The sequence below is a fragment of the Vicugna pacos genome, chromosome 4 (assembly GCF_048564905.1).
Source record: "Vicugna pacos chromosome 4, VicPac4, whole genome shotgun sequence".
NCBI lineage: Eukaryota > Metazoa > Chordata > Mammalia > Artiodactyla > Camelidae > Vicugna > Vicugna pacos.
The window spans coordinates 31379326-31403798 of NC_132990.1; the positions used below are offsets into that span (position 1 = coordinate 31379326).

The window sequence follows — 24473 nt, forward strand, 5'->3', positions numbered from 1 at the left end:
AATGTTCTCTCAAATACACACACACACAGAAGTGAATTGGGTGGAAGATGTTGAACACTCTGCAGCTTTAATTCTTATTCCATCTAAGTTAGGAGGGAACACACCTTATTATTAGAAATAACTGGATGAAGTCAGAGTAGGACTAAAGCAGTAAAGTAGCCGTTGATACCTTTTTACACTGTGAAATAAAATCAGCTTGTGAAAATGATGCTGAGCAGCCATTTCCTGAGCATTTTCATTCTTCCAAAAATATGCCAGAGGGGTCAGTCTTCATTGATGCCGGGAGCCTTCCCCCTTGCTTTTTTCTGCCTTCCTTTGTGATTACTATTATTTATAGGAAGTGGAGGAGTCCCAGTGTCTCAGCTGTGGGGGAGGTGGGGTGAGTGATGGTCACGTGCTGGCCTCCGATATGTCACCTCCTAGGGCCTCTTCTCAGCAGCATCCTTCTGTATCCCTTAGGTGCCTTGGGAAAGAGGGTGGGGCACTGGGCTGGGAGGGGGTGCTGTGGGGCTGGGATGTCTGCACATCCACGTGAGCCCGCAGCTCTGCTTGCTAGTCCACGGCTGCCTGCCTCTGCCGCATTGTCTGCCGTGGTTCTTGGGTGAGCTGCTGGGATGCTGATGGCTGGTGAGCTGTGCCTCCAGAGGAGGAAGGAAGGAGCACTTCCTGCACATCTGCCTCTTAGCAGGTGTCAAGTCCCTTCCACTGACAGAGCTCCTCTGTTAGGAACAGAGCTTCCTAAGAGGGCCCAGCACCTGCCTGCTTGATTGAACTGGATCTTTTTACATCTTCTAAATTTTTATTTAAAAAAATACAGGAAGAAGCATCTTGTGCCTTTTCTGCCTAATCATCCCATCATTTCAGTGAAGCCAAGCGAAGATGCCCAGCCTTTGGGTACCGTCAGCGCGGCCCCGTGGGGCTCCAGTTCCATCTTGCCCATTTCATGGGCTTATATCAAGGTGAGAGGCCTGTGAATGTGTGTTAGACGGGTTGGGGGTGTGGTGTGTGGGTGGGGAACTGAGACTTCAGACTTCTTTCCTGACTTAAAAATGAAGAAATCCATGATCCGAGATGTGGTGCGGTGAAAACTGCTGATGACTTGAGTGGAAGAAACCTTCCTAAAGAGATCAGCTAAAGTTCATTTCATCTCTTCATCAAGCTGTTTTCCTTTGGGTTCTCATAGTGGATTTAACATCAGAGAAACTGACACGCCAGATATATTTTTCCAGATGGAGTTAAGTACCATGAGTCATATGGATGTTCTGGCCACGTCATTTGGTTTCCTGTAGGATTTGTACAGCCCCTTGCAAGTGAAAAACGGTACACATACTAATTATTACACTTGGTTGAGATCCTGGGATAAATTTTAGGAATACATCTCGTTTCACTTTATATTTCTTGGGAGCCTGGAGGACACGATGACAATAGCAGAAATTCACTTATGTGGTGGTTTCCCAAAGCTCTTTGCTCTTTTGGGCCTGTGGAACTATGCTCTCGGGGGTAATTAGACTTTGTCAGAGAACAGGCTTCCTTCCTTTGTGTTTTTCCAAAAAACACTCAGGCCGGAGTTTATTTTATACAGCTCTCCTTCAAACTGGCCTGCCCACCTCCTGGGCTGACAAGAGCATGCATTGGATAGTTAGTTGTTCAGCGGCTAATTAAAGCGGCCTTCCCTAATGGCTCCCCTCCCTAGAGGAAGGGAGGCTTCTGGCGAAACAAACCCCAAACCCAGCTGTGCACATCATGCCGTAGGACCCTCTGGGCTGGTTGTTATTCTTGAACAGTGTGGCATTTATGTTTCTTAATGAAAACTTTCTGGGAAGCTGGAACAACAGTTCTATACCCCAGAGACTAAAACTTGCTTTTTGAAATGATATTTGCATTTTTTTTTTTTTTGCAAATACTAACAACAAAAACAATTATGATAAAGGTCTGCTTCTTTGTAAACAGAATCTAATTCACGCTTCCTTTTGGTCTCTGGGTCCTGTAAACCTGAGTGATTTGTTATGGAATGTTATTTGGGTTGGAGAGGATTTCCCACATATAAGGAATAAATGCACCAAGGCTGGTTTGGCCATATGCCAGGAACACCAGATAGAGCCTCAGTTGAAAAAAGAAGTAAATAAAGTAGGGTTTGAGCTACCCCTCTGACGTTGGGCCCCTTTACTTCAGGCTGGTATTATGTATCACCTGGACTAGATTGCCGCCTTCTCTTCCTGCTGTAGTCCAGCTTGGACACTCTGTACAGGACTGCTAGACTCCCACCAGGGCCCTCCGTCCCCTCCTGGCTTCCCTTTGCCTCTGCCGCCGGCTCTCCCTAACCTGCACAAAACCTTTAGTGGGTTCTTCCAAGATGCACTTGCCCAGGCCCCATCCCAGAGAGAGTCAAAGTCAGCATATGCAGGGTGGGGCGTGGGCTGTCAAGCTGCTGGGCGACTCCGATGCACAGGTCGAGAACCAGTGGCTGACTGAACCAAGTCCACGTCCTGCCCAGCAAGGGTTCGAAGCTTGCAAGAGGTAGTTCCAACCCACCAGGCTCTACAGCAACTCCCAGGCTGCAGCCACGTGCCTTCCATTTCACACCTTGGTTCTTGCCGTTCTTCTCACTTGGAGGGCCTTCTCCTTTCTCTTTGTCTCCAAATTCCACCCATTTTCAAGTTTCCACTCAAATTATAACTCTTACTCCAGGAACCCTTCTTTGACCGTCTGGCAAAACGTGTGCTCTCCTTCCTTTGGACTTCAGGGTCCCTGCTGTTTTATTTTATGCTCTCTCATTTGCTTTTACATTAGTTATGTATTTAATAGCTGTCAAGCCTCCCTCATATATGAGGTGTTCTGGGAAGAAAGTAGGCAGTAAAAATTGGTGTAATCTTGGTTTTAAGCTCTTTACTGGTGATAATATTCACCCCATGTAACCACAGGGACTTGTGAGCCACCAGAAAATGATATGGTCAAACCTGGCTGTTGTTAAACAAAAATAGCCTTGACTACAGACAATTGGAAGATAAACCACACAAAATGGATTCAGTGGGGATTTTGACCAAGATCCCATGGGACTCCTGGCAATTATCAAGGCATCTCAAATTCAGTGAACAAATGAAAACTCCCCAAAATGCATGTAGCCTAAAAACAATTCTTTTTCTTCTGTAGATAACACAAAAGTCCACAGTCAATTTTGCCCTGTTCTAAGCTTTGTTACTATAGTAAGAAATACAAAATTACTGTTGAAAGGAGAAAACCAAAAATTATTTCAGGCTTAGAGGGGACTGACAGATATCATTGTTAGGATATTTCACTCATCTGCAATCCAGAGAGTTGTGGCATGCTAACTTCCTTTGTGAGTGGGATTTATCTGGGGGTGTCTTTGGCTAGTGTCCATTGGGTTTACCTGTTCCATGGTTGATGGCTCTGTTTTTCCATCTGTTGCAGATGATGGGAGGCAAGGGCCTTAAACAGGCCACAGAAACTGCTATATTAAATGCCAACTACATGGCCAAGCGATTAGAAAAACACTACAGAGTCCTTTTCCGGGGTGCAAGAGGCAAGTATGAACTGTAGTCTATATTCACCTTGGTTTTTTCCTTGGCCAAACCAAGTTTGACCCAGTGGATGTGGCTTTCAGAAGAGGGTGGGAAACTTCTGTTTCTCAGCATATACCAGAGAAAAGCCTAGAGTTAGTGGAAAGAACTTCAATTTAGTAAACAGTTTAGGGATATCACTCTTTGTGAGACTCTGCAACACACTACAGCCCAGGCCAGCAAGGAGCCCACACTGCTGAGAAACGTGCACATAAATGCCGCGAGCTCATTACCTCCCCTCGTGCCATGGGGATGCCCCTAAAGAATGGAGTGTTGCAGACTGGGCAGAGGCAGGGCAGAAGAGTTGGGAAAACCTTCTGGAAGGAGCCATCTGAGATGAGCCTGGAAGGAAGAGTAGCAGAACCCCAGTCAACAGGGAGGAGCAAGCCAGAGAGGAGGTGTTGTCTGGGTGGTGGGAGTGTTGAGTGGATTGAAGAACGGGGAGGGAGGAGAGGGAGCAGATGAAGATGAGGCTGGAGAGGTAAGATGGGGCTTTGAAGATCTTGGGAGGCTCTGGACTCTACTGTTGCTGAACAGGGGAATGACAGGATGAAGAGAATGTTAAAACCATTAGCACAGTGGCAGGGGATGAACAAGCTGTCAGAAGTAGAATCAGAGGACTTAGCTACTGATTAGTTGAGTGTGAAGAGAAATTTCAGGTCAGCCCTCTATGGCGTCTAACAGAGGGAATCATAGATGGAGGATCAGGGTCTCTCTGGAAGTGACGGGAAGGGGTGGAACAGGGAGACTGGCAGAGATGTGGCTCTGGGCACAGAATCTTGGAGCCGATTCTTGGAAATGGGGAGACTCAAGGCAAGAGTATTGGGAAACCAGATTGAACCCTCTTAGGCAGATGGCTACATGAGGGGGTGCAGGAAAAGGGGCTCCTGGTGAGGGGGGTCTCTGTGCTGAGGCAGCTGTAGACCACCCCCCCTCCCTGCAGCATCTGACCCAGTGCCCATCCTTCCTGCTCTGCTCTGGCCCCACCTCCTCCCTGAGGCTACCCTTCCCTGGTGGCAAGAACTACTTCTCTTGGCTCCCTCCACCACAGAGGATCCCCCCCCCCCCCGTTTGTCGCCTGGCTCTCTCCTGCAGACCTTGAGCTTCTGCCCAGGGGAGGCTGTGGCTGCCCTGGTCCCTGGCATCGCATCAGCACAGCACACAGATGTGGGTGGTCGTGCCCAACAGGGACGGACAGACTGAAGAGCAGGTGGCTGGTCTCACGAGTCTTAAAAAGAACCTTTGCCTTTCACATTTAGGGGCCTTCAGTCACCTCTGATAGAGGTTAGGGTCCAACAGTGAGGCAGATGCAGATGGAAATAGGCTGAGAAGTGGGCTGAGTTTGGGGAGAAGGGAGCAGCATTCATGTCTGCCGGGTTTGGTGGTGAAGGTGGAAGGCGGGAGCTGCTTTAATAGGATGCAGTTTCATTTGTTTTTAAATAAGAGAAGATCATTTTCAGTTGCCAGGGAAAGGCTGTGAAGAGGGGAGAGTGAAACTCCAATAGACAGACGGATAGAAGAGGGAGTAAAATCACCCTGGAGGTGATGGGAGAGGCGGCGCTAAGAGCCAGGCGGACGGTTGGTGCGTGGGCTGTGGGCACAGAATCCGAGAGCAGGGACCGACGGGTCCAGGGCGGAGAGATGGGAGTCAGTAATGAGCACACCGGACCCGGGGCCATTGAAACGTGGCCCCTCTTTGGCTCTTGGTGTCTGCAGCCCAGGGAGTGTGTATCTACACGGATGGTCTTTAACTTAAAAGCCCATCTTGCTTTGTAAATACGTATCCAAAAGAGTGGTTCTGAAGTTTGAAAATAGAAAAGAACTATATCATCAGGAGCTCTGATTAGCAATGTTCCCCAGAGAGTAGGGAAGAAAGCTGTGGGCAGTATGTCTCTAAGCAACACAATGAAATGCTTCTGAAGTGAGTATTAAAGAAGCTACAAGAGCTACTAATTAACTCAAATATAGCTCCTGAGATGTGGGATGCATCCTGCTTATGTATTGGCCTTCAGGGTTAGCATCAGTATTTGTTTTGTCTGATTATGTAAGTCAGGTACGTATGCTCAACATGGAAAATTTGGACAATCAAAGTTGGAGGAAGAAAATGAAATGACCCATGTTTCCATCAAGCAGATGTGACCAGTTAATATTTTGTTGTATTCATTCTTCTCACCTTAGTTTTAGACAACTGAGATCATATTAAAAGCACAGTTTGTATCCTGTTTTTTTAACTTTACCTTATATTGAGCTCATTCCCTTGTCATTAAATGTCCTTTGAAAGTGGCTACATCAGTTCTGTCACATGGATTTACCATGATTTAAAGCAGTTCTATCAGATTTTCCCCCCTAGTTATTTGCACTTGTAACAATGCTGCAATGAATATCTTTTACTTAGATTTTTTTTTAAACATCTCTGATTATTTCCATAGGTTAGAGCTGTAGAAGAGAAATCATCTCAGAGGATATGAATGCATTTAAGCTCTTGAAATGTATGGCCTTGTTTTCTCCCAAAGACTTAATACCAATTGACGTCACCCTAGCAACATATGAGAGTGACTGTCACACCAGGGCCCAGTGAGCACCACGCGCCAGGCTGGGAAGGCAACGCAAACCAAAACCAAAACATCTTTGCCAATTTGATGAGTGACAGCAATCTTTTTGCTTTAATGTATGAAGTTCAGGGTTCTTTTCCTAATTGTTTATTTTTTATTTAACATTTCCTTAGGATTAAGTTTACTTGACAACTTCATTGAGATGGAATTCACATACCATACACATCACCCACTTAAAATGTACAGTTCAGTGGTTTTTAGTATGTTCACAGCCTTGTGCGATGCAAGCTTGAGGCTTTTAGAGGAGGGATGAATGTGGGGTGGGCCACGCTCCAGGAGGAAAGTGAACCGAGCACGTGCTGCTCAGGTGCCCGCCGCGTGCTTAGCAGTAAGTGACTGCTTTGGGCAGAGACTGCCCCCAGAGATTTGCAACACAGAAAGATGGATGAGGTTTCCATTTGTTTTGACATTTTATCCCAGAATTAAATCATGAATCGTATTTCTCATCCCAAGCAGAAACAGATTGGTGATTACAGACTTTATTACCCAATCCCAAAGTTCATGAAACCAAAAACTGTCTCATGTTTGGTCTGGTAAACACATTCATTATACAATCTGAGGCTTCAGTATTTTAGGGCCTAAAAAACAATGATCACTGTACCTCCTGAGGGCCCCAAAGAGAAATGTTCTTAATAAATACATTGTATTCCAAAACGTCTAATAGCAATATTAGAAGACCATTACTCATCTTAATCACGTTTACCAGCTCTAAAGACTTTGAATTGGAATTATGGATGACTATGAGGCAATAATTTTAATGAACTGCAGGCTTCTCTTTACGAACCACTTCTTTGAGAGATTTGACCAGCTAAACTTGTTGAAGCTTACGGTTTTGTGAAGCAAGGAGATGATAGGCAAGAAAAGGGGTAGGGGAAGAGTGATAGTATTTATTCTGCTAGGATGAGGAAGGAAAGGAGTTACGTCAGGAAAGGTGAGGCATTTTTAAAGAAGGAATTAGAAAAATTCACAGGTGTCTGCTCTTGTGGGAGGCTAGACTTAACGTCTGAGCTAAATGGTGTTCCTGGCAGTGGAGTTAGACAACTCTGTTAGTATCTTGATGTTTTGTTTTAATTTCTTAAATGCCTACCCCTTTTTGACCTTAGACAAACCTAACTCTGCCTGGAAATTCCTGTCCCTGAAGAGGCTTCCTGGTGGCCTCTGTGGGCGGACATCGACCCCAGGGGCTGGGAAGTGACACTCCAGAGACCAGAGGACCCACCAACCTGATCTCATTCCCAGGGAAACGGTTAGGAGTCTTGATTCTGTTCACTGTGGTCCCTGGATTGCCTCTGAAAAGCTAGACTGGCTGTGGATTGCCCTCCCAAGCTTTATAGAGTAATTAGCTAGTGAGTTCCATTTATTTCTAGGCAGTCACTTGGAGGATGCGGGACAAGTAAAGTCAGGTCCCTGCTCTCAGGGAGGGTTTGGGAAGCCTTATCTTTCCGTAGCGTATCCCCATGCCATCTCCACCTCGGGAGACCGTGAACATCTGAGGGGTCGGGAGGGGGATGTTCAAGCTTGGGGCCAAGCCACTTTTGTTTTGCTTTTCCATCATCCCACCCCACTTCTCTCCTTGCTTCTTTGACTCGGTATCTTTTCAGACTCTCAGCTCTAGTCTTGGTTAGGCCCAGAGGAAACACCTACTCAGTGAAAATTAAAACTTGTGCTCATCAGTTTATACAATTTCTACTTCAAATTGCCCTGACTCAACATATGCCATAGAAGGTTTGTGTATCTTTTTTCCTTAAAAACTGCAAACAAAGACAAACATCCTGGGATCCAGCCTCCGACAACCACCAAGTTTAAATTTCACTCCTTTTGGGGCTCAAGTAGAAAGAGAGAGACAGAGAGGGATGCTGAAACCCCACTGCAGTTTCCATTTGAACGTATTAGAATATGGATTTAGAAAATAACATCTGAACCTCATTTTGAAAATGGAGCTCTTCCCAAACCACTTGGCCGTGGTGGAGGCAGCTGCAGATGCAGTCTGAGCGTTCGCAGCGCCGGGCTGGGCTGGGCTTGAAGGGGCCTTTCAGCTGTTATTACTGAACCTCTGCTTGGAAGTCTGCTCTCTGCTCGCCAGCGAGACTCCTCCCCACCGTGTGTCCCTCTCCACCTCCCCTCCTGCCGGCTGAGTGCTCTGAAGAGCAGGGAACTTCATTAGCCTTCCTCCTCAAGTTGTGGTCACAATGTCAGGGTGGCTGCCAGAGGCTCCAAAAAGAAAGGTGACAGCCTGAGCCTGGGCTCCGCAGATGGGGGAGTGTAGCAGGGCACTGAGGATTCCTGAGATTAGTCGTTGACGAGGACTTAAATCATCTCATGGTTTTTTCCCCTGAACATTCCGACTGGTCATGCCTTTCAGGCACTTTTCCCCTGAGTTTACCTACCTCTGAATACACCTTTTACTTTAGAATCACACTCCTTACAAATTTAATCCTCACCACTGTTAGAAAGCGTGTTTTAAAAACATACAGTGGCAGTATATTCAAAGTCTCAGGCGCTCATACTTTTATTTTCAAACCAAGCCCATCCTTTCATACGTGTTCATTACACAAGAAGCAAAGCAGTTCACAGACTGTATCTTCAGGGGCTGCTAATGACTGGGGCTATTCTTCTCAGACCTGAGGAGTTATGTCCACTTCAAGTTCCTCTAAGGAGATTCATAGTTTGCAGAGAGTCAGGAAAGCAGTGCATTATTGTCTCACAAGGAGATATTTTCCTCGAAGGAAGTTCATCTGTTTTGTGGGCCACAGAATTTTGGAGGCCCCCCGGGAATGTTGTTCTATTTAAGAAAATGCTGACTTACTCGATGGCTTATTCTTGGTGAAGGGTGGGTGGTCAACATCTCATGGCGGGGAGGTGTATCCTGTGTCAAGGGAGGCAACTGGTTTACAAACTGAAACAAAGTGAACTGACCCCTATAAGACTTCAGTCACATCCGCTCCCTGCCACTTGTGGTGTGCCGTTTGACAGCTCTTATTTCTAATTCTGAGTCTGAAGCCTGAAACCAACACCCTCAAAAGTTGCTTTGAAGAATCACATAAAATTCTGTATGTGGATATATGTTTAGTAGGTATTTACACACATAGAAGAAACTTATTTTATATTGGGAGAAAAGTTGTTGAAAGGTTGTCAGTGGATCTTTAGCTCTGGAAATACCTTGTGCAGAAGGATCAGGCCTGTGATGACAGGTTTAACTGTTGCAGGTAGGTTTTAGTTCCTCTGAGTAGAAACAGTCTCATCTCCAGGGATCTCTGCGAATGTCCCAGCAGTGCATCTGCACCTGTACCACCTCCCGTCGGCCTCCGGGCTCATGGGTGTGGTGTGCACTGAGGATTGCACATATTGGCCCGACATATTAAAAATTTTATTGGTAGTAAGAGCAGATGAAGTCTTTGTCAACTGTAAACTCACCAAGTGCTGATGGTTTCTTGGTCTTCAATAATACGCATTAAGGAGCTGGTTTATTTGCTCATTTGTTTGGGTAAAATAACAAGCTGATGTTAACCTTGAGCTGCAACAATTTTCCTCAACAGGTTATGTGGCTCATGAGTTTATTTTGGATACAAGACCCTTCAAAAAGTCTGCAAATATTGAGGCCGTGGATGTGGCCAAGAGGCTTCAGGATTACGGTGAGTGGTCTAATGGGATCACCTCTTGTAGGGGAACCTGGGCTCCTGACCTTCATGCAGCTGCCTGTGCCGGCTGTGGACCACAGACCAAATGTGTAGGTACCGTAGTAAACTGATTCACAGGCTGAATCGGGGAGCCCAGAGCTGTGGATAGAGAAAGAACTTTCTCCATGACCACACTGGTATTGCCCTTCGAAAGATATTAAATTGGTGCATCTTGAATCCATCGGCAGCTAGGAACGGAAGTTTTTATAGGTAACAAACTTGAAAATCCCAAAGAAAATGACTGCTGCTCCCTGCCCATGTTTCTGGTAAGTTCTTCCACCTGTCCCACTCCTGGTAAATGGAAAGGTCCACGGAGAGGTAAGCTGAAGGAAGTGGAGCGAGCCACCTATAGGAGTGTTAGATGACTGGCATTTGAGTTTTATAACCACCTCAGTCATTGAATAGCTGTTTTAGCTGCATCTGGAGATGAAGGAATAGGTGCACATTGTCTTCCCAGAGATGATGCGGTTTTCTTTGAAAGACACAGGCCTTCCGCCTGTGTATGGTTAGTGGATGTTCACTGAGCACAACCCTTATTAAAATACATTTTCTTAGTGACACTATTAGTAACATCAAAGACCTTTCAACTCTCAAGAAGGCTAAGTTGGGGAGAACTTTGCCTTTTGATGGATGTGGAGTCCTATCTGAATTTTAAGATGATTTGAATGATTTCTTTTAATAAGCAATGTGAAAACTTTAATTTAGTAGTTTTACTATTGTATCATAATGGGTGTGATTCATTTCTCTCTTGAATGAATGATATTATGCAGTTACAATGATAATAAGTGGGGAAATGAGAGATGATTTTCATTAGTGAAATGAGCAGTTACCTCCTCAAAATCTCTTGGCTGCTCCTGTAACCTGACTTAGCTTTCCAGCTAATGGCTGAGTGTCAGCTGATTCAGGGTAAGGCTTCATTTCTGCGATGTGTCTTCCACATCCCACATCTGACTGCAGCAGCATTTGCAAGGGGGATGGGTTGGGGGTAGGGGGACAGGGTAGGAGGGAGGTGGTAACTGAAGTTACCACCCAGTATTTCCAAGTTCTCGTCTATCTCCAACCTTGATGTTTTGATGTTTGATAGAGTGATGGCTACACTTGCCCTAAGCCCAGAATTGTCCAGGTGCCTGCACACAGAAGGCACTCAGAACATTTGTTTAGTCAGAGAATGAATGAATGGCTAATTAAAAAAAAAAAAAACAACAGAGAAAATGACAACACAGTTTGAGTCTTAATCACACGTACTGAATCAGAATTCCAGGGGGTAAGGCCTAGTAATCTGTATGTACAAGCACTCCACGGATAAGTCTTATCAGGTGAGTGTGGGGCACACTGCTGTAGGGCCGACATTTCCAAACTTAAATAATGGTCAGAATCACCTGATTCTGATATAAGTTTTTAAGACTCATACCATGGACTTCTTGAATCAGGCCCCAGATCCAGGAATCTCTGTTTCCAAGGCAACTCAGACGGTTCCAGAGATGGGAACCACTACAGCAGAAAATACTAGACTGAATTTGCTCACACATGGAATTGAGGTCAGACTTAATGGGTAATGAGATCAGCTTGTTGTTTAAAAAAAGAAATCTCATTCTGTTTTGGGTGACACAGCTGTATGCATTTGTCAAAATCCATGAAATGTTATACTTAAGGTTTCTGCAGTTCACTGTAAGTAAACTTCATCACAAAAATATGTGAACAGATATTGAATTCAGATACTGAATTCTAGATAATGATATGCATGCTGAAGTGTTTAAGGGAGAAGTGTACTGATGGCTGCCACATGCTTGGAAATGCACCAAAAGTAAGATAGATGCATTAGATATGAATAGATCGGACACGCGATAAAGCGAACAGTGTCATTGTAGAATCTGGGGGGATGGTGTATGGGTGTTCACTCTACAGACCTTTCAATTTAACAGAATGTTTGAAAATTTTTCTAATAAAATGTTGAGAAGACAATCCCTTAAAGCATGCAGGCATGACTCTACAGTACCCCATGTAATGATGCACACCAGAATTTGGGAACCATTGCACTCTAGGGCAAACTTAGTTGACAGGATTATCAACCTGGGAGCTGTTCTTTATTTTGTAAAATTTCAGCATAAAGTCTAAGAATTGAGAAAAAGTTGTTTTTGGCTTTTGTGCAGAAAATCTCTCTCTGGACCACGTGTCTTGTCGATTCATCTTACATGTGAAAACTTTTGGAAACACAAACACCTTCAGCCTGTATTCAGCGTAAAGGCAAAGGCGTTCTGTGTACTGGCCAAGCCTCAGTTTTCTCATCTGTAAAACAGGACAGTAGGACTCACTCCAGGCTCCTTAATACTTGTTACCTCATTATTTAACTTTTGGTAGGCTATAATCAATGTGAAATAAAAACCCTAGTCTTGTTTCTTGGCAAAATTTTAGTATCTATTCTTTAAGGCAGCTTCCCTCATAAAATATACATACACATATCAAGTGAATATAAATATATACATTTTGTCATTTTTAAAATAAAAACGAGACATCATCATTAGGTAGTTTCCCTGTTTCACTTAATATTTTTGAATGTTACTTAACAAATATAAATACTTTGAATATTTATCGTATGGATACCCAGTATAATTTGCTTAACTGATCATCTATTGTCAGATGTTAGGTTATTTCCTAAGCTTTTCTTTCATAAACAGTGCTGAGATGAATCCCCAGATACATATATTAGCAAATTTATCAGATGTTTTCCTTCGGTGAATTACAAAATGGGGAGGATATCTTCTTCCAGATTGGGAAAGTCAAGGTTAGTGACATAAGTTCCATCACCCTTGCAGGGTTTCATGCCCCTACCATGTCCTGGCCGGTGGCCGGCACGCTCATGATTGAGCCCACTGAGTCAGAAGACAAGGCAGAGCTGGACAGATTCTGTGACGCCATGATCAGCATTCGGCAGGAAATCGCCGACATTGAGGAGGGCCGCATCGACCCCAGGGTCAACCCCCTGAAGGTGCGTAGCCTCTGGGACTTTATCTAAAACATCCCGGCGAGTAGAAAATGATGTCTGGATAGCAATGCTGGCAACTCCTGAACTCTTATCAGATGATGATATTCTTGCCTAGAATTAGACCTTTCTTCTGAGAAGAAGTGTTCATTACTTGGAAGTTTAAGTCTTCCTGAATCAACATAGCAGCAGTTACTCAAGTATAACGTGGGTATTTCTGATGTTTTAATCTTATGTATTTGTTTGGTGGTTGTGGGAGTTCTTCACCCCACGAGCACCTGGCTGGTTGCCAAAGGAGGGAGCCGAGGCCAAAGGACTCACTTAGTTGGGGAAGTCTTACCATTCTGTGTCTGTTTGATGCACTCTACTGAGATTATTTATCTGTTATACTCTGGATAAAGACAAACTCTTACATGGGAGTAGTTACCTCTTAGAACAACCAGATTGGTACTTGGCCTGAATATTTTACCATGTTTATGGCCTGAACTGAAGAAAAAACTGTTAGGCATTACCTTTCCTCTTCCAGAACATGTTCATTTTATATCTAGTCAGAGCCCCAAGTTCCGTGTTAGGGCCAGACATTTCTAAGCTGGGGGATCATGAGCTTAGAATACCCGGCAGGCTGCGGTTGTGTTGTTGTGGCTCCAAGTCAGAGAGCAAGTCTGAGATGCTCGGGGAAGCTCAGGTAAGTGCCAGAGCTGCCCAGCTGAAGTGGAGTGGTGGGGCCAACGGCCGGCAGGAGGCCGACACCTCGCTCGGTGAGACGGGGCAGTGGAGGAACACAGGATGATTTGCTCTCATTACTGTTTCTCTTTTCTCTTGGTACTGCTGATTCTTTCAGGATTTAGGCTTAAAAAAATGGCAATAGAGCCTAACATTGAGATATAAAAGAAGTGGAGACTACCACTCACAGGATATAAGGTTTAAAGTATACCAGACTGTGCTCTATGCTGTTTAACATAGGCGGTAATAGTATAAAAACTGAGACTGGTGACAGCCAAAATCAAGATACTGGTTATCACTGGGGAGGAGGGCAAGCAATAAGATGGAGAGGGGAAATGCAGGCAGCTTCAACTGTGTTTGTAATGTTTATTTGAAAAGGTTAAGCAAATCTGACACATACTGATTTATGCTGGGTGGTATATGTGCTTATTTTATAACTTTCTATTTGAAATATTCCACAATGAAAAAATTCCTATGAAGATTTCCTTCCCCCTAAACTGAAACCAACCAGCAGCCACGGGCTTCCATCAGCAGCTCAGTGGTTGACGTACAGTGCAGGAGGGGAAGGCCGTGTTCTGCTCTCACCCCTCTCCCACCCATGTCTCTGTCTCAGATGTCGCCACACTCCTTGACCTGCGTCACGTCCTCCCACTGGGATCGGCCGTATTCCAGAGAGGTGGCAGCATTCCCACTCGTAAGTTCTCCTCTGAAGCTGGACGTGCTGGCTGGTTTGGGCTCATGTGTACATGAGGGGCCATTGCCCGCTTGGAGCGGTTCCACTCTTGCTGTCTCCTCGCTCTAGTAACAGTATGTGGGACACCGTTGCAGAACACAGGAACTGGCTTTCGGAGCTCTGAGGTCAGGGTGAGAGTGTCAACCACAGGCCTGGGCATCCTCAGGGGGCACAGTGGAGGAAGACCAAATGGGAGTTGGTTAAGTGGATTAATGTTTTCTACCATCGTCCACTAGGGATACGGCTCCAAATGCAACACATGCCGTCTTTCCTTTGATTCTCCTATGAAAAAGGTTCTCTGCAGTGTTTGGTGGGGTAGGGACATGGGGGACAGTAATGAAGGTTGGATTTTAGCATCTTACAATAATTTTTGAGTACGTGTTGGGCTAATTGTATCTGAGGCTGTGGGGCTGTTGCATTCTCCTCCTTCTAAGAGAAGCCTCTCAGACTCTCCCAGAACATCTCCATCTTTTGTCCCCTGCAGCCCTTTGTGAAACCGGAGAACAAATTCTGGCCAACCATTGCCCGAATTGATGACATCTATGGAGATCAGCACCTGGTGTGTACCTGCCCACCCATGGATGTTTATGAGTCCCCATTTTCTCAACAGAAGAGGGCCTCTTCCTAGTCTTCTCTCCCTAAGTTCAAGTGACTGACTTGCTGTGCTTTGGAGTGTCTGAGAAAGAAATCTTTCATTTTCCACCAGACTCAAGTAGTGGTTTTATATACTGTGTATATTTTTGTAATCTGTCCAGGTAAATGTAAATAGTTAGCCTAGTGAGTGGCAGATCATCATGGAAGAGTGATTTGCTTTGGTGCCTCTGCTTTCTCATGTAGCAGTTGATGTTCAAGTTGCCTTGATTGGGACCACTGTTTTTTTGCATAGAAAATCTGGAATGTGCTAGTAACTTTTTAACTTCAGTGTACCAAGTTTGCAGACGTTATAGAGGCTAGTACTGGAGACTTGATAGACATTTTTATTCCAAATACGTCCTTGTGGACTGTGCCATTTATGGGGAATCCCAGGGCAAATGTTTACATTTTATATACACTGAAGAAATCTTTTTCCTCCTACTAATTTGCCTAATCTGTAATAGCATTTCTGAGTCCTTTCTTTTTTCCACAAGTGTGGTTTTTTTCTTTAATCTGCAATGAATAATATTCTAATAAAAGCACTGCAATTTGAAGAATGCCTTCTTGGTCCATTTTTCAATGCTACTCCCACATACCCTAGGTTCAGACGGGTTTGAAAGGAAAATATACCCAACCCAGTAATATTGTTGCATATCAGTTTTGTCTTTGGCTAAAGAAACAGTCTGTATGTCTTGGTTAGCAGTGAATGCCGCTTTGGCCCTTTCTGTTAGAACTGTGTTTGACTACATATAATTGAAAACCAACCACAGAAGTTTAATCAAACAGCAGTTCACTTTTTCTCATTTAGCAGTAAGTCCAGAGGCAATAAGCCAGCGGCTGTGGCTAGTTTATGCAAAGAGAGCAGAACAGCAAGCCTGAAGGAGCATTTAGTCCTCATCCTCATGTTCTTAACATGGCTGCTGCATACCCAGGCTCACATGCCCATTCTAAATAGGAAAAATGAGGAAAAATAAAAGGCAGATTCCATCCAAGTCTTCTTTTGAAATGCTTTCCCAGTAACTTCTGCTCACTTTTGACTGGCCAGGCTTGGTTCGTATGGCCACTCGTAGAGGCAGGGGAGTATGAGGAAGCCTCTTACCTGGGTCTGTTACTGCCCCAAAGAAAATCAGGAGTTTTTTAATTCAAGAAAAGGAGAATGAGTTTCAAGTAGGCAACTAGCATGCCTGCCACAAATAACTTTCCTGGAGAAACAGCAAATGCTTCGGGTGTTCTTCCCTGATGGTGATTAAGCACCTGCTCCAACCCTGACTACTTGGTTCCCTGTTTGTTACTCAAGTTGTTGTGACAGTGATCTGGACAAAAGGTCTGAGTGCTGTTTGAATGCCGTCCAAGAGGTCCGCTTATTCTCACACTTACGAAGTTTGTAGAACAGTTCATTTTACTCTAAGCAGTAGAGAAGTGGTGGGATCCATTTTTTTTTTACATAATAATAATTAAATCACCATTGAGTACCTCTCAGATGTCATCTTGTTTAAAACATATTATCTCACTGGAGCCTCACAACATTCCACTTTTACACATGAGGGGAGGCTATGGACAGATGCCCCAGGTCACACAGTTGATGAGGACAGCCAGAATTTGAACCCAGGTTGAACAACTCCAGTGCCTTCTAGTCAAAATAGGCTAGCACACTACCTTGGTCTCTGCACACCTGGAGATGCTGCCCTCCCTGAGCTGGACACCAGGCTCTCAACACAGGCTACCATCAAGGCATGAGCAGCCCCTCCTGGGGAAGGACTGGCATGTGAAAACAAACCATCTGAGTGAACAGCAATTCTTTTCATCTTTCTCATCAGACTGTCTAGTGTTAGTGGTCAAGTGCCAAAGGTGTTTCCACAGCTGGTCATCCACTGCTGGCCCCAGAATATATCAGAGGCAAAAACAGCTGATCAAGAGAGTCAAAGTGAACTGTTTGTCTTCACTGTTGCTCACCTGACACCTGCGCCGTCTTTCCCACCTCTGGGTCTCTGCCCGCGTGGCATCCTTCACCTGGAGCACTCTTCCGTGCCACCCTGGCTTTGCTGGCGCCTTTTCTTCTTCATGTTGCAGCATCTCTTCAAGAAGGTCTTCCACATGTCTCTGTGAAATGGGCTGCTACCTTCCAGCCAGGCACTCGGTTTGTTTTCCTAAACTTGTAGCACAGTTAGTAATGACTCTGTTCACTTGGTTTTATCTGCCTCACCAGACTAAGTTCCCTGAGAGCAGGGACTGTATCTCATTCATCATTGGATTCTAGTGCTGACCTAGGGTCTTCCACATAGTATGTGTTCAACAAATAGAAATATAAATTGAATTAATCAATGAAGGAATGATCCTTGATCTCAAAGAGGGACACTGTCTCAGAAACCAGTATTTCCAATGCCTGCTGTGAGAGCTCTGTTAAAGCTAAGTACAAAATGCCTGGCCTTGGAGACAGGGCCTCTGGGCAGGCTTTGTGTAGGATGCCCCCTTCCCCACCTTGTGATAAAATATACAAAACTGACCATTTTAAATTATTCAATTCAGTAGCATTAAGCTTCTACACAATGTTGTGGAGAATGTACCTTTTGAGTAGTTTTGAAGATGAGTCTGATGTAGACATGCACACACATACCGCGAATCGGGCACCCCTCTGGTTTCTCAAAGCCCTGGGACAGGCCACAGGCCACCCTGGAACAACTCTCCCCATATGGCTGTGTGTGATAGGAAGGGGCCCTGGCCCAGTCTCAAAACTCCATGAAATCTCTAGATAAATATAGGGACAGTGTTTTCCAATGACAAAACTGGTGCCTTTCATCCAGATAAAGATGTAGGTACTACTTTTGGGTGCAAGAAGCCATCTGGAACAAGAAGTTTGGAGGTTGAGATGTTAGCACTTTAAGAGGCTTGCAGACCTCTGGGGCAGAACGTTTTGGCTCAGTCATCAGCCAGGGTCAGGGATGTTACCTATGGCAGTGTTTTTTAAATTCTTAGTGTGTCTAGATCACCAAAAGGGCTTGCAGACAACAGAATGCTGCACCCTGGCCCGTTTCTGATTCAGTGGGCCTGGGGCAGGGCCAGAGAATTTGCATTTCTAACAAGTCCTAGGTATTGATGCCTCTGAGCTGTGTTCACATTTCAGAGAAATTTCTAGAACCCCAAGCCTTTAAGGGATGGGTTTGGTAGGCAGGTGGGGGTGGGGAAGAGGCTGGACTTACTCAACTTTGCATTTTTCTTGCAAATATTACCACTTTGAGAGGCAAATTCCTCTTGCCCTTGTTTTGGCTGAGGCTCCTACGACAGGAGTGGATGCTGCCTGTGCTTCAGCCTCGCAGTCTGGTCTGCTAGGCTCATTCCTGCCATTCTGGAGATCAAATCAGCTTTAGCGGCAAAAACAATGTAGTTTTAGATGTCTAGCAAGAAGGGTTTGCTCTCTCCATTTTTTACCCCAATGTCTAAACCTGGGGACACCTGACTCGAGGGAAAAGTTTGAGTCTGTAGAGGAGATACACCAGTCCAGAACTGCTGCCCCCAGGTGAAGAGGGAAGATCAAAACGGGGCTTGCCCCAGTGCCAGTGCAGTGACATGGATGTCATTTGTCGTCAGTCTCCTCCTCTGTGGAGAGCAGTAAGAGGTAGGCCAGGAGGCTGGAGTGTTACGTCAGCAGATGTCATTCCACAGAGAAGACAAGAATCTAGCAGGAGTGGGTGCCCAACACGGAGCACACTCCTTTCATGAGTCTTGTTTACTTTCCTCCTGGAGGTGGTGCAGGATAGTGACTGGAGTACCTGCCCTGTGGGCAGACTGCCTGGGGTCAGATCCCAGCTCCCCTACAGCCTAGCCTATGGCCTCGGAGAAGACAATTAGTATCTCTGAACCTCTGTCTCCTTATCTGTAAAATGGTATTACCTACCACTCAGAAGTGAAAGAATTCAACATATTGTTTGAAAACAGTGTCTGGTACAAAGTAAGTTTGCTCCAAAGTGTTATTTCTTGTTATTATTCTCATCTTCACTTAGATCTAGTGTTCTATACTGTACACCCTGCATTCCCTGCCCCACCACAGGAGCCCCGACCCCAATCTGACCTACCTTGATTCAGTTCCATCTTCCTTTCCTTTCCATTCCTAACAGCCCTTTTCCTTTGGACCTCCAGAGAAAGTGGATGGAATGTGGGGTGTGCCTTCATACAGATCTGGATTAAATTCTCAGATATGCCAACTGTTCTGAGACAACAGGCAAATTCTGAAACAACTTACCCTTTCTGTACTTGAGTTCCTTAAGGTATAAAATAGCAATAATAAACTTACCTCAATTAGGCTTGCTGTGAGGATTAAACGAGATAACAGAAAGTGAGCACTCAGCAGAGTGGGACCCAGAAATCACTAACTTATTCTGCAAACTGACTGAGCCATTATGTACTAGGCAGCATTCTAAATGAAAGAGACACAAGATGAACAAGAAACTGGAAGTCTCAATCTATGCATAATAGGGGTCCCAGAAGGAAAAGAAAGAGAAAAGGGGATTGAAAAGGTATTTGAACAAATAATGACTGAAAATAAAAAAAACTGGATCCAAAAAAATGGACATAAGACCTAAATAAGCAATTCTCCAATGAAGACATACAAATGGCCAATATGCACATGAAAAAAATGCTCAATTATCAAAGAAATGCAAATCAAAACTACACTGAGGTATCGCCTCCCACCAGTTAGATGGCTATCATTAAAAAGTCTACAAACAAATGCTGGAGAGGGTGTGGAGAAAAAGGGAAACTTCCTACACTTTTGGTGGGAATGTAATTTGGTTTAGCCATTATGGAAAACAGTATGGAGATTCCTCAAAAAACTAAAAATAGACTTACCATTTGCCTGGGCATATATCTGGAGGGAACTCTAATTTGAAATGATACATGCACCCAATGTTCACAGCAGCACTATTTACAATAGCCAAGACATGGAAACAACCTAAATGTTTATCAACAGAGGACTGGTTAAAGAAGTTGTGGTATATTTATACAACAGAATACTACTCAGCCATAAAAAATAATGCCATTTGCAGTAATATGGATGGACCTGGAGATCATCATTCTAAGTGAAGTAAGCCAGAAAGAGAAAGAAAAATACTACATAATATCACTCATATATGTAATCTAAAAAAAGAAAAAAGACTAATGAACTCATCTACAAAACAGAAACGGAATCACAGACACAGTAAACAATCTTTTGGTTACTAGTGGGTAAAGGGGTGGGAAGGGATAAATTGAGAGTTTGAGATTTGCAAATATTAACTACTATATATAAAAATAGACAAAACAAATTTATGTTTAGCAAGGGAACTATATTCAATATATTGTAGTTACCTATATTGAAAAAGAATGTGAAAACAAATATATATATGTATATGTATGACTGAAGCATTATGCTGTACACTAGAAATTGACACACTGTAACCAAGTATACTTCAGTTAAAAAAATAATAAAAAAATAAGTTAAGGCCTTAAATGTGTGAGGGTACAGCTCAGTGGTAGAGTGCATGCCTAGCTGCATGAGGTCCTTGGTTCAATCCCCAGTAAGTTCATTAAAAAATAAGTGAACAAACAAAGCTTATTACTTCCCCTCAACAACAACAAAAAAGGAAGAAACTTAAGGCCTCTTTCATGGGGCAGGAATTCTCAATGGACAAACACATACATCAAAATTTCAGTTAAACATTCATCCGAAAACAAAAGCCAAGATGGAACGTGTGTGTGTGTGTGCGTGTGGTGGTGGTGGTGGTGGGGTTGGCACTACTTTATATTGGGTGGCCAGGGAAGGATTCTCTTACAAGGTGACTTATAGGCTAAAATCTTAACAAAAAGAAGCCAGCCATGGCTAGATGTGGGGAAGAGGGGCAGAGAGGGACGGAGCATGTTTGCAGGCTTATTATCTGTAGTCTCTGTCTTATTTAGCATTTAGTTAGTTTCAACCTCATGTATAAAGGGTTTTAAGAATCCCTGGGAAATAGGGACTGAGGGAAAGAAGATGAGGCATAAAGTCTGGCATTGAGGAAAGGTGTGGGAATCTTTCTAGATTCAGGAGTGGGGAGGAAGGGTTTGAGCCTAAGGTTAAGATCATAAGGAATGAAAATAGGGTCCAGAGAGGAAAAAAACGGACCCTGTCTGTCTCAGGAAAAGTAGAGGGAAAAGTAGAAAGAGTGTGTGTGTCTATGTGTGTGTGTGTGTGTGTGTGTTCCCTGGGTCAGGAAGAGAGGGAAGGATTTCTAATTAGGGAAGGTAGGAGGGAGGAGTCAAACTGGGAAAAAGATGCAGATTGGGAACAAGAAGGAAATGAGGGAGGAGGTGGATAAGGGCCTAGGTGGAGATGGGGAGGATTCAGATGTGGAAGAACATCATTAGCTCAGCGACAAGGCAGATGAATGAAAAGTTGTGGGGAGAGAAAAGCCAGATGGTGGTGCTGAGGAGGTGAGAGAAAGCTCTCAAGGGTGGGAATGAAGAAAAGGGAGTTAAGAGCGTAAGCAATGGGCCCAAGTAAGGAGGTGGGAGAGGACTCCCTCTAATTAAGAGGATAAGAGGAACCAAGAGAATTGGGGGGGGGGGTTTAAAAAGTTGGCTTGAGGGCAGGGGTCTGGCAAACGAAAAGGGTGGAGGGTAGAAGGAGGCCCAAGTTCAGGAAGGAGGCAGGCCAGCACAGCAGAAGGCAGAGGAAGGGGAAGAGCAGAAATGGGTGGTGGAAGAGACCTAGGGTCCAAGTTTCCTGGATGAGAAAGAGCACTGGGAGGGGGAACACCAGACTTTGCGGAGGGGGAAGGCCTCTCAGTAAGTGGGTAGAGGGAGGACCCCATGATTCACAGGGAAACGTGTATAGGAGGGGAGGACTTTGAGAGAAGGGGAAGGACAAAGAAGTCCTTAGAAACCAACTAGGCAGCAAGACTGTCGAGCTGAGGGGACCATACAGGAGCCAAATTTGACGCCAGAGGTAAGGAAGTGGGAGGCAGTGCAGTGACTATCCCGGGGTTAGAATGTCTATGAAATTGAAAACTGAGTCGAGAGAGCAGCAAAGCCCTGAGGACAAGGCTGGTGGAAACTTCTCAGGAAGGGAGGCTGAGGAGCTGGAGGGCCTACTTTCTCGTTACTGGCTATGGGCACAGTGGGAACCTGCCGTGTATGACCAACAGAGATGCGTGCGTGCACCTGAGCGTATGAGGTGCTTTTCTTGCTTCTGCCTCTTTTCCCTTCTGTTCCTCTGTGATTTCTACTGTTTGCTTTTGCTTCACTGAGTACTCATCTCCCCCCTCCTCTAATCCTCCTGGATCAGGGGGGCCTCCCAGCTGCAGGTTTACCTTGCCAAGCTAACCTCCCAGCCTTTGTACGTATTGTTCATCTGGAGCTTTTCCCACGTCTCCTCCCCACCTCTCACAGACACAACGCCCTGGGGATGGAAATAAGTCCCTGATATTAAAGAAGCTACAATCCATGCAGTCAGATCACCCATCCCAAAGTTTGTTTGGAATATGAAGTCAATTTGGGGGAAGAGGCAGTCCCTGGTGCCTGGAATTGGGGAGGGTTATTGGATACCTTTTCTGCAAAAGCAGGGCTGCTCAATTATGGTTTAATAGGCTTTTGAAGGGTAACCTGATAATCTATCTCTTTCCTCTATATTTGTACAAATTTATACAAGAGATTTCACAATCTACATCAAATCAGATCATGGCCGTCATCCTTTTGCAAATTAACTTTTGAAATGCAGGTTGGAGATTACATATAATTTCTTCTGAATTCAACAGAATCAATGGACAATGGAAGGGTGAAAAAAATCAACTACAAATTATTTAAATGGACCTACATGACTCTCTGCAAGTCTGGACCTCTTATAGAGGTCTGAGGTTTTCCGAACCAATGCAAGAGAAGTTTTACCATGCTTTTGATCTGTTATTGCATTGTACTTTAACCTCACTAGTAAAACCGTTTGCATAGTTTGGGGTATCACATTTTCAATTTTCTACAAAAACACCTCTGAAGATCATTTGAAAAAATAAAACAAAAAACTTAGTGAGATTCAGAAGATTTAAGTGCTTTAAGAAACAGCCAAAGTCATAAGCGCCCAGAAAACAGGGTGGAATCCAACAGCACCAGGAGTGATGTCAGTCATCCTAAAAAAATGCAGAATTTCCCCCAACGGTGCTGCCACTGGGAACTTGATCCAAAATTGCTACTCACTGTGGTAGGAAGCAGCCAAAGCAGAATTAGATGCAAACAGATTCTTTCTTAAAAGTCTGGCATAGAGAATGGAAAAAAAAAAGATAACTTGCGTTCAAGACATTTTATCCAACGTGAACTACACAGGAATATTAAAAATTCCCCAAAATAGAAGAACTAGATGTTTTTATTGGTTAAGAGAAGTGACTTCAAATGCATTCCAAAAGACAATGAAGAAAATACTTTCCATGGAAGGAGACAGTTGGGTAAGGCTGTTAAATAAACTTGCAAATAGCAAAGGAGTGAGTACAGTGTGTGGTGCCAGCCATGTTAGGGGGGCAGTGTGGAGAGTCAGAACTATTTCTGCATTTTGTCAGAAAGACAGCCTTTAGCCTGGGACAGCGTCTGCTGTTCACAGAAGTGCTGTCAGTCTGAGGTCTAACAGTCCTGAGCATGAGGCAGCGCGAGGATGAGACACTGAAAGATGCCAGTTAAGCAGCTCAGTATCATCCTTAAACAACTTCACTATTTCCCAGAAATTAGTTGCATTTAGGAATGAAGCCCATGGGTTTTACAAATATGAAAATGAGAAGAGTCTCTAAAAAGAGGTGCTGCACAAAACCACTCAGACATTTTTAGATGAAATTTGGTCAGATTACACACTGGTTTTTAAAACACTGTCCAAACCGATTTTCAAAGAGCAAAAGGATGTAATATAAAAATAAGTACTGGAGTAAATAATCAAACAACACAGTGAAGCAGAAAAAGTAGCAGAAAGTAACACACAGCCTTGAGTTTAAATTCTAAGTCTGCTCCTGACGACCTTTAGTGACTTAAAGTGAGTGAGTAACACTCTGAAGCCATTACCTTGTCTGTAATGGAGATAATGCCATTTACCTCACAGCATGTGTAAGTAGTACGTTGGTATGAAAAATACCAACAGCACCCCAATTCTTTTTGGACACAGAATGAACACATAGGGTAACTGTTGCCACCCCGATCCAAAGACATGGATATGCCAGTGAAATACTTTTCATCCCCTCATTTAAAAAACACAAAAATAAAACCACAGTTAAGTTCTTAAGGAAGAAAAGGAAACTTGAAGGTGGCAGAAATGGAGGAGGTACCCAAAGGACCTGAAACTCCGTGGCCCATAGGTGGCTAGACTGGATATGTGTCTTGGGAACTGGAATTCCAAAGATGCCAGGCAAGGAATGTTAGGAATTAAGGCTGCAGATATAACGGACAGTAAGAAGCAGAAACGTGGCATGCTTAGAATGAGGAAAGTCCTGTTCCAATACGAGGACTGAAAAATTGCTATCTACTAGCTCAGGGTCACAGCAGGAAAACAGGCTTTCCCTC

At 44.3% G+C, this 24473-nt stretch overlaps 1 protein-coding gene and 1 long non-coding RNA gene across 9 annotated transcripts in view; one reads left to right on the top strand and one right to left on the bottom strand.

Moving 5' to 3' along the window:
• The window catches only part of GLDC (glycine decarboxylase), a 116788-nt gene extending 101088 nt beyond the window's left edge, over nt 1-15700 (top strand). For 7 of the 8 annotated variants that reach the window (XM_072959468.1, XM_015242580.3, XM_072959467.1 and 4 more), the window contains 6 exons: nt 818-959; nt 3430-3541; nt 9727-9822; nt 12681-12853; nt 14184-14264; nt 14788-15700. In XM_072959468.1, coding sequence (XP_072815569.1) covers nt 818-959; nt 3430-3541; nt 9727-9822; nt 12681-12853; nt 14184-14264; nt 14788-14931 — 748 coding nt within the window. In that variant the 3' untranslated portion in view covers nt 14932-15700. The remainder of the gene's footprint in view (nt 1-817; nt 960-3429; nt 3542-9726; nt 9823-12680; nt 12854-14183; nt 14265-14787) is intronic. The other variant, XM_072959471.1, reaches the window with a different exon arrangement.
• On the bottom strand, nt 11930-21569 carry LOC140696032 (uncharacterized). The gene is made up of 2 exons (XR_012071969.1): nt 16890-21569; nt 11930-12153 (listed from the first exon to the last, which is right to left on the bottom strand). It is a non-coding gene; the product is annotated as an uncharacterized lncRNA (long non-coding RNA).
• Between the last annotated feature and the right edge of the window lie 2904 nt (nt 21570-24473).